Genomic DNA, 15,189 nt, shown 5'->3' with positions numbered 1-15,189 from the left:
TGGCACGATCTTGGCTCACTGCAACCTCCGCCTCCTGGGTTCAAGCGATTCTCCTGTCTCAGCCTCCCAAGTAGCTGGGACTACAGGCTTGCGCCACCATGCCCGACTAATTTTATATTTTTAGTAGAGAAGGGGTTTCACCATGTTGGCCAGGCTGGTCTCAAACTCCTGACCTCAGGTGATCCACCTGCCTGGGCCTCCCAAAGTGCTGGGATTACAGGTGTGAGCCACCGCGTCCGGCCATGAGTTATAAATATTAACAATTTCTTGCTGTAAATTGAAAGCATCCTTCGCATCTTTGCGTTTCATTACTACCCTCTGTTCTCTCAAGAGAAATTCTAACTTTATTTCAGCACTCAGTCCTGAAGTTACAGAAGTTAATAATTTTTTAAAATCCTGCAAATAATGCATGGATATCCCCGTCTTGCACACTCTTTGGGCCAGTCTAGAATTCTTCGCATCAATACTTCGGTGATCTGGACCGCCGCCACCCACACAGCGCTCCGGCGCAGAAAAGACGCCGCATCCCCAGGCCTGGGCCGGCGGGGGGCGGAGCTTGCGTGCTGACGCACAAGAGCCGAGCGGGCGAACGTGCGTGTCCCCAGTCGCACGGAGGGCAACCGTCGCCGGGCTTCGGGCCTCAACTGTCGTTGGTGTATTTTTCTGGTGTCACTTCTGTGCCTTCCTTCAAAGGTGGTGCTTTGCCCTTTTGGGTCATCTGTACTGATTGCGCCAAGCAAAGCATTTGTGAGCGTGTGGTGCTGGGGTGAAAGTGGTGGCTGGGGGCAGGGAGAAATCCAAAAGCCCGCTGGTGCCCCAGCCCTCCCATTGCCTGGTAGACTGGGCCGTGCTTTACCCTCCCCGCACCCTTTGACCAGGAAATTCTTTCTTTGGCTTCCCCCGATCCCCGGCTCCAACATTCTGCAAACTGAAGAGGTAGTTTCTTAGATGTTCAGTGTGGTTAATCCAATGAAATTGCATTATCCCTATCAGGTTCTCCAAATGTCAACTGTCAAGGAGCAGCTAATTGAGAAGCTAATTGAGGATGATAAAAACTCCCAGTGTAAAATTACTATTGTTGGAACTGGTGCCGTAGGCATGGCTTGTGCTATTAGTATCTTACTGAAGGTGAGTGAGAAGCCCATCCTGTGGCTGAAAATCAAGTGAGCACTTCAGAGTCTTGTATATGTCGATGTATTCAGGGTTGCCAGGTTAATCCCTTGAAAGCAATTATGTATCCTCTGACCTTTCCTCCCTCCCTCCCTCCCTTCCTTCCTTTCTTTCTCTCTTTCTTTTCCTTTTTTTTTTTTTTTTACTTCTTTTTTTTCCTTTCTTTTTTTTCTGACTTTCCTTTTCTTTTTCTTTTTTTGAGACAGGATTTGTCTGTTACCCAGGTTGGAGTGCAGTGGCGCGATCCTGGCCCACTGCAACCTCCACCCCCTGAGATCAAGCAATTCTCCTGCCTCAGCCTCTTGAATAGCTAGGGCCACAGGCATGCACCACCAGGCCTGGCTAATTTTTTATATTTTTAGTAGAGATGGGGTTTCTCCATGTTGGCCAGGCTGGTTTCGAACTCCTGACCTCAAGTGATCCGCCTGCCTCGGCCTCCCAAAGTACTGGGATTACAGGCATGAGCCACCACACCTGGCTGCCAATAGGTATTGTTTTTAACCCTTGTGCCCTTCTCCCTCTCTGCTTTTGGAGTTCCCAGTGTTTATTGTTCCCTTTTTTTTTTTTTTTTTTTTGAGACGGAGTCTCGCTCTGTTGCCAGGCTGGAGTGCAGCGGCAGGATCTCGGCTCCTGGCAACCTCCCGGCTCCCGGCAACCTCCGACTCCCGGGTTCAAGCGATTCTCCTGCCTCAGCCTCCTGAGTAGCTGGGACTACAGGCATGTGCCACCACACCCAGCTAATTTTTATATTTTTAGTAGAAACGGGGTTTCATCATATTGGCCAGGATGGCCTTGATTTCTTGACCTCGTGATCCGCCTGCCTCAGCCTCCCAAAGTGCTGGGATTACAGGCATGAGCCACCACGCCTGGCCGTAAGTAGGGACTTTTACCTCTTTCCCTTACTGTTCGCCTTTGGAATCTGGCCATTGAATTCTGAATGAATACACTCCTTGTATATAGTTCCGTACTCTGTCGCATGTGACAAAAACCCAATTTAAATTAGGGTAAGCAGAAAAAGACGATATATTGTTCATGTAACTGGAAATAGGGCAAAACTGCTTCAGGTACTACCGGATTCTGAAGTTCACACATATCAAGACATAGTCTTTGTATATCTCGGTTTAGATTTTCTCTGTTGGCTTAATTCGTAGAGTCTTTCTATGTGGTGGTAAAGATGGCTGTACAGTTTGTTCTTAGATTCTTGTTTTTTCTCCAACTCTACAGTCCTTACTAATGTTCTTAGATTTGCATGTTATTCTTAGAGCTTATGATTCCAAAGAAAAGTGAGATGTAATCTTCCATCTTCCATTTTCAAACTTCATAGACATGCTTGTTTCTTATACCTGGGCCATATGTCCACTTATGAACTGATTTCTGTGACCAGAAGGAAAGGATGGAACAATTGGCTAGGTCTGGTTTTATGCCCATCTACCCCAAGCTTGGAAGACCAATGTTAATTGTACCGCACTGAAACACATGGAATGGGTTCCCATGGAAAAGAGAAATTCTATTACCAGAAAAAGGGACACTAGACGGATGAAAACAATAAGTGTTCATCAGAGGTGGTTACCTTCCGTTTGGGCCATAACGATGCATACTAAAAGCAGCTTTAGCCAACTCAGAAATCAGGCTTAAGGTTAAATATAATAAAATCCTGGCCGGGAGCAGTGGCTCAGGCCTGTAATCCCAGGACTTTGTGAGGCTGAGGTGGGCAGATCACTTGAGGTTAGGAGTTTGAGACCAGCCTGACCAATATGGTGAAACCCCATCTCTACTAAAAATACAAAAATTAGCCAGACATGGTGGCGGGCGCCTGTAATCCCAGCTACTCAGGAGGCTGAAGCACGAAAATCGCTTGAACCTGGGAGACGGAGGTTGCAGTGCCCGAGATTGTGCCACTGCACTCCAGCCTGGGCGACAGAGTGAGACTTCATTTCAAACAAAACAAAACAAAAAACACAAAAATAAAGGCTAAATATAATAAAAGCCTTTGAAATCATTTTATTTTCCTTGGTTTCAAATTGTTATCTGAATGGCAAAAAAACAAAAACAAAAACAAAAAACACCCAGCTCTAAAACGTTCTAACAATTATATGAAGTCAAACAATTTTTGCTACATCTTAATGTTTACTTACCTTGACTTTCGGTCACCCAGGCTCATTGAAAAACATTTTTATATCATTTTTCCCTATTAAAATATGAGATTCCCTTAATTATCAAGTAGCCACATGAAAATTCTTCTTATTCTCCTAAAACTTAAGTAGGAACATTTTATTCAGAACTTTCATATATTTTAGGATTTGGCTGATGAACTTGCCCTCGTTGATGTTGCATTGGACAAACTGAAGGGAGAAATGATGGATCTTCAGCATGGCAGTCTTTTCTTTAGTACTTCAAAGATTACTTCTGGAAAAGGTTAATTTTAGTTTTATAAAGTTATTTTCAAAGCTTTTTAAAAAAGTAACAAATTTTACCAAACTGATGTTAATAAATATAAAATTAAAAATAGCACCATGCCATTGGGCCATATAATTTAAATTAGTTAATTAATTTTTTTTGTTTTTTGAGAGGGTCTCACTCTGTCACCCAGATTAGGGTGCAGTGGCGCAATCTTGGCTCACTGCAACCTCCACCTCCCAGCTTCAAGTGATTCTCCTGCCTCAGTCTCCTGTGTAGCTGGGATTACAGGCATGCACCACCACGCCTGGCTAATTTTTGTATTTTTAGTAGAGACGTAGTTTCGCCATGTTGGCCAGGCTGGTCTTGAACTCCTGACCTCAGGTGATTGGGCCATATAGTTTATTTTTATTTATTTATTTATTTTGAGATGAGTCTCGCTCTGTTGCCCAGGCTGGAGTGCAATGGCACGATCTCAGCTCACTGCAACCTCCGCCACCCGGGTTCAAGCAGTTTTCTTGCCTCAGTCTCCCGAGTAGCTGGGATTACAGGCATGCGCCACCACACCCCGCTGATTTTTGTATTTTTAGTAGAGATGGGGTTTCACTATATGTTGCCCAGGCTGGTCTCTAACTCCTGACTTCAGGTGATCCGCCTGCCTTGGCCTTCCAAAGTGGTGGAATTATAGGTGTGAGCTGCCACGCCCAGCCAGGCTATATAATTTAAAAAGTTAATTTTTTTAAAAAGAACATTTCAATATAATTGGAGCATATTTGGAAAACAGAAAAAAAGCATAAAGAAAAATTGAATATCTTCTATTAATGACTTTATGTAGGTTTTCTAAGCTTTTGTTTTCTTTACATAACTGATATATAAATGCTTTTAAGCTTGTCATTTTGTCTTATATATTTTCCCAAGAATATACAATCTTGAAGAGTTTTTGTAGTATTATTAATATATTTATCCATATTCTTTAGTTTTCTTTCTATGTTTATAGTGAACCAGGTTTCAAGGCATAGCATGAGGCCATAGAACATAAGAAATTTAGAACTTGGCCTCATTGGCGTTAGCATCATCTGTTGACCAACTAAGAAGCCTCAGATAATTAGGAAACATAATTATTTTATCATACACTAAAGTATATGGTGCACTGTTTGGTCATGCGAATCAACAGATATACTTTCTACTAGAAGCCCTCTTATCTAACATGATTGAGATTGAAGGCAGTTACCTAATTTAAACATGCTTCTTAGAAAGAGCCATGATAAACATTTTATATTGACCTAAAACATACACATGTAGATACAAGCTCATTTGCTGATTTTCTGATTGTAGGGCAAGGCCTTTGAGTACGGCTCAGCTGATTAGAGTTCTGCAGTGCCTTCCCATCCCTTCCCTCTTCCCTTCCATCTTCCCATTCCCCTCCTTTTCCCTTTCCCTTTCCTTCCCCCTTTCCCTTCTCCCTTCATTTCATTCCTCCTTTCCTCCTCTTCCCCTTTCCCCCTCTGATCCTCTCCCCTCCACTCACCTCCCCTCCCCTCCCCAGCCCTCCATCCTTTCCTTTCCTCTCCTCTCCGTGTTGCCCAGATTGGAGTGGCTATTTATTTATTTATTTTTGAGACAGAGTCTTGATCTGTTGCCCAGGCTAGAGTGTGGTGGTGCAATCTCAGCTCACCACAACCTCCACCTCCAAGGTTCAAACGATTCTCCTGCCTTAGGCTCCCAAGTAGCTGGGACTATAGGTGTGTGCCACCATGCCTGGCTAATTTTTGTGTTTTTAGCAGACACAGGGTTTCACCATGTTAGCCACTCTGGTCTTGAACTCCTGACCTCAGGTGACCCACCTGCCTTGGCCTCCCAAAGTGCTGGGATTACAGGCGTGAGCCACCGCACCCGGCCTGGAGTGGCAATTTATAGGCATGGTCTTAGCACACTACAATCTCGAACTCCTGGGCCGAAGTGGTCCTCCTGCCTCAGCCTGGCAAGTATCTGGGACAACAGGCGGTGTCTTTCTGAAAGCACATCAATAATGATCATTTAGATTGCTTTAAAATACTACAAGAAATTTAAAAGTGTTCATGGAAGCAATCTGGTTATAAAACCTTACTAAATTTTATGACTTTATTTTATTTTTGGAGACAGTTTCACCAGGCTGGAGTGCAGTGGCATAATCATGGTTCACTGCAGCCTCGAATTCCCAGGCTCAGGTGATGCTCCCACCTCACCATTCTGTGTAGCTGGGACTATAGGTGCACAGCACTACACCCAGCTAATTTTTAAAAAATTGTTATTTGTAGAGATGGGGTGTCACTCTGTTGCTCAGGCTGGTCTCAAACTCCTAGGCTCAAGCAGTTGCAGGTGTGAGCCACCACGCCCAGCCCATTTTTATCCCTTTCTCAAACCTAGAAGGACAATTTTTAAACAATTTGCTTTTAATGTCTTCCCAGGGATTAACTTACTTTTCATAGAAACAATTATTTTTAATATTAATTATGGAATACTTGATAGAGAAAAAGATTAAAAATAATATAACATTGGGAGGCTGATGTAGGAGGGTCACATGAGGCCAGGAGTTTGAAATCAGCCAGAGGCAACATAGTGAGACCCTGTCTCCATTGTGCCTGTAGCCCTAGCTTTGCGAGGCTGATGCAGGACGATTGCTTGAGTTCAAGGTTGCAGTGAGCTATGATTGTATCACTGCACTCCAGCCTGGGCACAAAGGAAGATCCTATTGCTAAAATATATATAATAATATAACAAACATCAGTGCATCTACCACTCAGCAAAAGAAATAAAACATTACCAAGTCAGTTGATACATTCTGTATATTCATATCTTCCTGTCCCTCAAATCTCAATGTTGAATGTGGTGTTTACCTTTACCAAACATTTCTTTCACACTGGTATTTAGTGACTTATATTATCTTTAATTATATATAATAATAATAAATACATAAATATATTTGGGTACAAATATGACTAATTCTTGATATGTAGCAACTAATGAGCAGAAGTACGTAGACATACTAGATAGTAATTTACTAGTTGAGAGTGTTTAGTATGTCTGGGATATCAGTATGTTTTGTATCAGTTAATTTGGTGGATTGGTTAAATGGAGTCAAATTAAAAGAGTATTACTATTTTATTTTATTTTATTTTTTGAGACGGAGTCTTGCTCTGTCACCCAGGCTGGAGTGCAGTGGTGTGATCTCTGCTCACTGTAACCTCCACCTCCCAGGTTCAAGAGATTCTCCTGCCTCAGCCTCCCAAGTAGCTGGAATTACAGGTGCATACCACCATGCCCAGCTAATTGTATTTTTAGTAGAGACGGGGTTTCACCATGTTGGCCAGGCTGGTCTCGAATGCCTGACCTCAAGCGAAACCACCCACCTTGGCCTCCCAAAGTGCTGGGATTACAGGTATGAGCCACCGCACCTGGCCATATTTTAAAATACTTGAAAACATATTCAACCTTCAATTTCTAATAATATGGCAGGATAAATACCTGGATAAATCTTTTGCTGTAAATGAGAAAACTCCTGCATAAAATATGAAATAAAAAAAATCAATCCTTGAGAAAGAATATGCTCTTAACAAAAAAGTAAGGCATTTTCACAACAGGTACTGAATGAAGTGAGGAAACCAGAGAGTTAAGCAGAGCACTGCAGCTCTGATTGCTCTTTTTACCCCGATAGCATTTGCCAAACATGGTGGACATCAATTTTGGTTTTCACTGACTCATAAAATTTAGGAGAACAGAGACAGAGCTTGGGGATTTGGGGAGATCACCCCACAAAGCTGGTACCCTAGTGGACTAAGCCAGGGGTTACTAAACTTTTTCTGGAAAGACTCAGATAGTAGATATTTTAGGCTTTTCCAGCTATGTAGTTCCTATTATACCTACTCAACTCTGCTCTTACAGTGCAAAAGGAAGCCACAGACAATAATACATAAGCAAGTGGGTGTGGCTCCAGTGAGACTCTATTTACCAAACACAGGTGGTAGACCAGATATCGCTTGCCTGCCAACAGTAGTTTACCATTGCCAGAACTATACCGTTAATGTAATGATGATCTACAAATAATTATTCTCTCCCTGCCTTTGGGGACTACAAGTAAAATGGAATGTCTTAGACACTTTAGTGGGGGAATATACCTGCTAAGGATTTGGAACCACAAGCTGGCTCTTTTTTGAGTTCCAGAAAACCTTAAGCAATCAGATGGTAGCTGGAGGAAACTCACTTTATTTCAGGCCTCAAAGAACTTCCACAAATAAACTTCCAGAGAAAATGAACATCTCACAATAGAAATAATTAAATCTGCAAGAAAAGGCATGAACAAGAACCAGCATAACAGAAACATGCCACTATAGATTTAAAAATTATCAAACACAAATTATAAAATTAATATGACTATTCTACTTAAAAAATAAAGGACAGACTTGAAAATATCAGCATGAGACGGGAGACTATAAAAACATTTAAAAAGTAACAAAATATAACTTATAAATGTGAAAAACTCAATGGAGCCAGGCATAGTGGCTCAGTCCTATAATCCCAGCACTTTGGGAAGGTGAGGCAGGTGGATTGGTTGAGGTCAGGAGTTAGAGATCAGCTTGGCCAACATGGTGAAAACCTGTCTCTACTAAAAATACAAAAATTAGCTGGGTGTGGTGGTCCATGCCTGTAGTCTCAGCTACTCAGGAGGCTGAGGCAAGAGAATCACTTGAACCAGGAGGCAGAGGTTGCAATGAACTGAGATGGCACCACTCCACACTCCAGCCTGGGCGACAAAGCGAGACTCTGTCTTAAAACAACAACTACAACAACGTCTATGGATACAATGATAGATTAGACACATTTGAAGAGAGAAGTGTCAAATCTAAGGCAATTACCCAGAAGACAAGAAGTAGAAAATATAACAGGTTAAGAGTCATGGAGGATAGAATCATCACATTTGAAGAGATTATGATTGAGCTTTTTTGAAGACCACTGAAAAATATCAACCCACAGATTTAAGAAGCCAAATAATCTCAAGAAGAATAAATACAATATCCATACCTGGACATATTCTTGTGAAATTAGAGAACACTAAAGGCAAAAAGAAGTTCTTAAAAATTGTCAGAGAAGATAAATTACCTACAGAAAAGGGAGAGGGTGACAATAGCAGCAGTGAAACCAGAAGACAATGGAATGATATTTTTAATGTGCTGAGGGAGGAGTAAGTGTCAATCTGGAATCTACCCAGCAAAAACATCTTTTAAGAACAAGGACAAAGCTGGGCCTGGTAGCAGCCTGAGGCAGAAGGATCACTTTGAGACCGGCCTGGGCAGCATAGTGAAATCTTGTCTCTTAAAAAAAAAAAAAAAAAAAAAAAAAAAAGGCGGGGAGAGTGAATGAAAGTGTCTTCAGAAACAGACTGAGACAATTACTGTCAGACCCTCCCTAAAGGAAACACAAAAGTATATATCTCAGGCAAAAGAAAAGTGATCTCACATACAAGATCTGTGATGCAAGACAAAAAATGAAGGGCAGAGAAAATGGTAAATATGAAGGCAAATCTAAATAAACATCAATTGTATAAAACTGTAGTCTTGGGGGATTAAAAAATTTTTGAATATAGCATATAAATATATGGGCGAGGGGTGATAGTGATGAATGAAGTAGTGTTCTAAGTTTCCTGTGTCATTAGAGAAGCAGAAAGTGTGGTGATTAACTTCGAACTTTGATAAGTTAAAAATGCATGTTGTAATTTCTTTTTCTTTTTCAAATTTTTATATTTTTTATTTTATTTTATTTTATTTTGAGACAAAGTCTCACACTGTCACCCAGGCTGGGTGCAGTGGTGTGATCTCAGCTCACTGCACCCTCTACCTCCCAGGTTCAAGTGATTCTCCTGCCTCAGCCTCTCGAGTAGCTGAAATTACAGGCACGCACCACTAAGCCCGGCTAATTTTTTGTATTTTTAGAAGACATGGGGTTTCACCATGTTGGCCAGGCTGGTCTCTAACTCCTGACCTCAGGTGATCTGCCTGCCTCGGCTTCCCAAAGTGCTGGGATTACAGGAGTGAGCCACCATGCCTGGCCTCAAATTTTTAAATAATTTTTAAAGAGGCGAGGTATAGGTTGGACATGGTGGCTCACGCCAGTAATCCTAGAACTTTGGGAGGCTAGACAGGCAGATCACTTGAGGTCAGGAGTTTGAGACCAGCGTGGCCAACCTGGTGAAACCCCATCTCTACTAAAAATACAAAAATTAGTTGGGCGTGGTGATGCATGCCTATAATCCCAGCTACTCAGGAACCTGAGTCAGGAGAATCGCTTTAACCTGGGAGGTGGAGGTGACAGTGAGCCGAGATCATGCCATTACACTCCAGCCTGGGTGACAAGAGCAAAACTCCATCTCAAAACAAACAAAAAACACAGAGATGGGATCTCGCTATGTTGCCCAGGCTGGTCTCAAACTCCTGGGCCCAAATGATCCTTCTGTCTAACTCAGCTGGGATTACAGATGACATGGTCTAACTTCTGTGACAGCTAACGAACAGAAACCTTTAAATTCTTAAAGGTGTCTGGGCATGGTGGCTCATGCCTGTAATCTCAGCATTTTGGGAGGCCAACACGGGTGAATCATTTGAGGTCAGGAGTTCAAGACTAGCCTGGCCAACACGGTGAAACCCTGTCTCTACTGAAACTACAAAAATTAGTTGCATGTGGTGGTGCACACCTGTAGTCCCAGCTACTCAGGAGGCTGAGGCAGGAGAATCACTTCAACCCGGGAGGTGGAGGTTGCAGTGAACCAAGATCGCTGCCACTATACTCCAGCCTGAGCGATGGAGCAAGACTCTGATCCAAAAAAACAAAAAAATTAGTAAAGAGGAAGAAGTAATATTAGATAAACATACCTAATGAATTAAAAAGAAGATAGAAATATAAGAAGAGGACAGCATATAAAACTGGAAGTTTAGCAAGGATGACAGACAAAGTTAGTAATCAGAAATCAAGGCAGGGCACGATGGCCCACGCCTGTAATCCCAGCACTCTGGGAGGCTGAGGTGGTAGATCACTTAAGGCCAGGAGTTCGAGATCAGCCTGGGCAACATGGTGAGACCCCTGTCTCTACTAAAAATACAAAAATTAGCTGGGCGTAATGGTGCACACCTGTAATCCAGCTACTTGGTACGCTGAAGTAGGAGAATCACTTGAACCCGGAGGTGGAAGTTACAGTGAGCCAAGATTGTGGCAGTGCACCCCAGCCTGGGCAACAGAGCAAGACTCCATCTCAAAAAAAAAAAAAAAAAATCCATTGTATTTCTGCATGCCAAAACCAGGCAAAAGAAATCTAAAGCTATTATTTACAATATCATAAAAATAGGAAATACCTGGGATAAGAGCTTTTGTGCAGAAAACATACCACCTCATTAGAAGATGTTAAATGTCAGGCTGGGTGTGGTGCCAGTAATCCTAGCACTTTGGGAAGCCGAGGCGGGAGTATCGCTTGAGTGGAGGAGTTTAAGACCAGCCTGGGAAACACGGGGAAACCCTGTCTTTACCAAAAATACAAAAATTAGCTGGGCGTGTTGATGGGTGCCTGAATCCCAGCTACTCGAGAGGCTGAGGTGGAAGGATGGCTTGAGCCTGGGAGGCAGAAGTCACAGTGAGCTGAGGTTGCGCCATTGCACTCCAGCCTGGGTGACATGTCTCAAAAAAAAACAAAACCAAAACCAAAAAAAAGAAAAAAAACAACAAAAAACTCAAAGAATATATTATCTAAATAAATGAGAGGAGGCTGGGCGCAGTAGCTCATGCCTGTAATCCCAGCACTTTGCGAGGCCGAGTCAAGTGGATCCCTTGAGGTCAGGAGTTCGAGACCAGCCTGGCCAACATGGTGAAACCCTGTCTCTGCTAAAAATACAAAAAATTAGCCGGGCGTGGTGGCACACACCTGTAGTCCCAGCTACTCGAGAGTAAAATAAATAAATGAAGTGATATTCCTTGTTCATAGAAGTCTCAATATTTTAAGCTATCCATTTTTCCCATATTGATTATATGCAATCCTAGTCAAAACCCTGCAGGTTTTGTTATTATTGGACATTCCAACCTAATTCAAGACTTATTATAAAGCATTAATTATGTGCAGAGACTTAATTAGGAGACAATATAAAAGATTGTTATATAACACTGATAATTTTCTAGATAAATAGGAAATTTATGGACCTTTAGAATTGTTCTTATGGCAGTAGTTATCATTATGGAAAAAATAAATTGATACCACACACAAAGATCAAATCCAGGTTGGTTAAAGACTAAAATGTGAAAAGCAAAACTTCAGAGTTTCCTTTAGAAGATAAAGTAGAATATCCTTATGACCTGAAGGTAGGGACTAATTTAAACACAAAGACACAAAAAGCATAATCAATAAAGAATACAAAGTTAAGAGTGTTCACAAAAATATAATATAAAAGAGCGAAGAGACAAGCCATAAACTGAGAGAAGATATTTGCAGTGTTAACATCTAACAAAGGAATAGTGTTCAGAATAAAAATACTTGTATTAATATAATACATAAAAAGTATGCACAGCTCAATAGAAAAATGAGAAAAGCCTTCAATAATTTACAAAAGAAGACACTCAAGTGGCTTATAAATAGAGGGAAAAAACTCAATAACCAAGCACAGGAAAATAAAAACCATATCAATATACCATTACACACCCACTAGATTGGTAGAAGTGTGATACTAAGTGTTTGTGAGGATGTGGAACAATAAGTGCTCTCACACACAGCATATAGGAATGTAGTAAAACCAGTTAAAGAAACAAGTTTGGCCGGGTGCGGTGGCTCACGCCTGTACTCCCAGCACTTTGGGAGGCTGAGGTGGGCGGATCACGAGGTCAGGAGTTTGAGACCAGCCTGACCAACATGGTGAAACCCCGTCTCTACTAAAAATACAAAAATTAGCCAGGCATGGTGGTGCGTGCCTGTAATCCCAGCTACTCAGGAGTCTGAGGCAGGAGAATCGCTTGAACCCAGGAGGTGGAGGTTGCAGTGAGCCTAGATCTCGCCACTGCATTCCAGCCTGGGCCATGGAATGAAACGCTCTCAAAAAAAAAAAAAAAAAAAACCCACAAGTTTGTCATTACCTGGTGAAGTTGAACATGAACATATCCCACAACCTGGAAATTATACTTCTAAGTATATTCCCAAGAAAACTTTTGCACATGTGCACTAGGATACATGTACAAGAACGTATTGTAGTAGCCCCAAACTGTAAACAAGTCAATGAATCCCAGTACTAAGTTGTAAAATTATGCAGTGTAATACTGCACAGCAGTGAAAGTGAAGGAACTACAGGAACACACATTAACATGGATAAATATCAGATACATAATATTTAGTTAAGGGAATACATGCCTTATGATTCAAAAACATAAAATTTACTATGTAATGCTGGGCATGGTGGCTCATGCTTGTAATCTTAGCACTTTGGGAGGCCGAGATGGGCGGATCACTTGAGGTCAGGAGTTCCAGATCAGCCTGGCCACCATGGCGAAACCTTGTCTCTACTAAAAATACAAAAATTAGCTGGGAGTGGTGGCATGTGCCTGTAATTCCAGCTACTTGGGAGGCTGAGGTAGGAGAATCGCTTGAACCTGGGAGGCAGAAGTTGCAGTCGGCTGAGATCGTGCCACTGTACTCCAGCCTGGCTGATAGAGCCATCTCAAAACAAAACAAAACAAATAAAAAAAAATTAATATGTAATTTAAACATGCATAAGTAGTAAAGCTTTTTTAAAAGTAATGTGATTTTTTGCCAGCCACAAGAGTAGTTGATAGGTATAATCTGTTAGAGGCATGCAGGGGCTTCCAAGGTGTTGACGATGTTCTACAAATTTGGGGATTTTTTTTGTTTTTAAAAAGGGTCTTGCTCTGTTGCCCAGGCTAGAGTTCAGGGGTGTGATCATAGCTCACCACAACCTCAAACTCTTGAATTCCTGGGTTCAAGCAGTCCTCCCACCTCAGCCTCCAGAGGACAAATGTGAACTAGGTGTTTATTGTGCGGTTTTGGCAGAGTTGTTTAATATTTTTAATTTTTTTCATTAAAAAATTATTGTATTTTAGAGACTAGGTCTTGCCCTGTTACCCAGGCTGGAGTGCAGTGGCACGATCTCAGCTCACTGCAATCTCCGCCTCCCAGGTTCAAGTGATTCTCGTGCCTCAGCCTCCCCAGTAGCTGGGATTACAGGTGTGAGCCACCGTGCTTGGCCTTTTGTGTGGTTTTAACAGAGTTGTTTAATGTTTTATAAATTGAATGTATATTTCTTATATGTTATTGTATATGAAATATTTCACAATAGAACATTTTAAAAATACATTTTGTGCCAGGCGTGGTGGCTTACGCCTGTAATCCCAGTACTTTGGGAGGCCGAGGCGGGTGGATCACAAGGTCAGGAGATCGAGACCATCCTGGCTAACGCGGTGAAACCCCGTCTCTACTAAAAATAAAAAAAATTAGCCGGGCATGTTGGCGGGCGCCTGTAGTCCCAGCTACTTGGGAGGCTGAGGCAGGAGAATGGCGTGAACCCAGGAGGCGGAGCTTGCAGTGAGCCGAGATCGCGCCACTGCACTCCAGCCTGGGCAACAGAGTGAGACTCTGTCTCAGAAAAAAAAAAGAAAAAAGAAAATACATATTGTGAGGTCTAATGGGGAAGAGCAATGATGGAACATTGTTGATTATCCACAATTTTTTTTTTTAATTTTTTAGTTTAGAGATGGCTGTTCATGGGCACAATCACAGTGCACTGCAGCCTCTAACTCCTGGGTTCAAGTGACCCTCTTGCTTCAGCTTCCTAAGTAGCTGGGACTACTATGCCCAGCTTCACAGATATTTTAAATGATCTCATATGTACAGTGAGTCCAGGTGCGTGGAACATAGAAGGTGCTAAGATATTTATGGACCAGGTGTGGTGGCTCACGCCTGTAATCCCAGCACTTTGGGAGCCCGAGGCAGGTGGATCACCTGAGGTCAGGAGTTCAAGACCAACCTGGCCAACATGGCAAAACCCCGTTTCTACTAAAGATACAAAAATTAGCTGGGCATGGTGGCGGGTTCCTGTAATCCCAGATACTTGGGAGGCTGAAGCAGGAGAATCACTTGAACCAGGGAGGCATAGGTTGCAGTGAGCCAAGATCACGCCACTCCACTCCAGCCTGGGCAACATAGCAAGACTCCGTCTCAAAAAAAAAAAAAAAGATATTTGTGGAAAGAAGGGAGTAATGTGAAATCAGTGAAATCAGAACCTATTATTAATATTATGGTGCTTGTGATTAAGTTAGGGGTTTAAATAAGACATAACCATGGGAAGATAACATATGCTCTTATAAGGACTTTTTCATAATTATAGGCAGTAAGTGCTATAAAAAAATTCTGTGAAGAAAGTGGTATTTATGAATGATATGATAAATAATGAATGATATGATGGCTTTATGTCTTATTTTTATGTCAGATTTTCCAGGTGCCCTGATCCTGTTAATGCCATTATTTCCTTACCTGTTGTTTATTTTCCTTTCTACATATAACCACATATCATTTATGAATGATATGATAAATACTTGGGGATATCTAGC

General features: G+C 41.9%; 1 protein-coding gene across 4 annotated transcripts in view; it reads left to right on the top strand.

Annotated features, from left to right (window-relative positions):
* Positions 1-530: 530 nt before the first annotated feature.
* The window catches only part of LDHC (lactate dehydrogenase C), a 38,928-nt gene continuing 24,269 nt past the window's right edge, over positions 531-15,189 (top strand). Inside the window, exons 1-3 of one of the 4 annotated variants that reach the window (XM_024255722.2) lie at positions 531-693; positions 994-1,128; positions 3,468-3,585. In XM_024255722.2, the coding sequence (XP_024111490.1) occupies positions 1,003-1,128; positions 3,468-3,585 (244 nt within the window). In that variant the 5' untranslated portion in view covers positions 531-693; positions 994-1,002. Of the gene's footprint in view, positions 748-993; positions 1,129-3,467; positions 3,586-15,189 lie in introns of all 4 variants that reach the window. The other 3 variants (XM_054524626.1, XM_024255724.3, XM_054524627.2) reach the window with 3 other exon arrangements.

Source organism: Pongo abelii, chromosome 9 (genome assembly GCF_028885655.2).
Source record: "Pongo abelii isolate AG06213 chromosome 9, NHGRI_mPonAbe1-v2.0_pri, whole genome shotgun sequence".
NCBI classification, from domain to species: Eukaryota; Metazoa; Chordata; class Mammalia; order Primates; family Hominidae; genus Pongo; species Pongo abelii.
The sequence above is the reverse complement of the archived record's forward strand: the minus strand, read 5'-3'. Positions and strand labels throughout refer to the sequence as shown.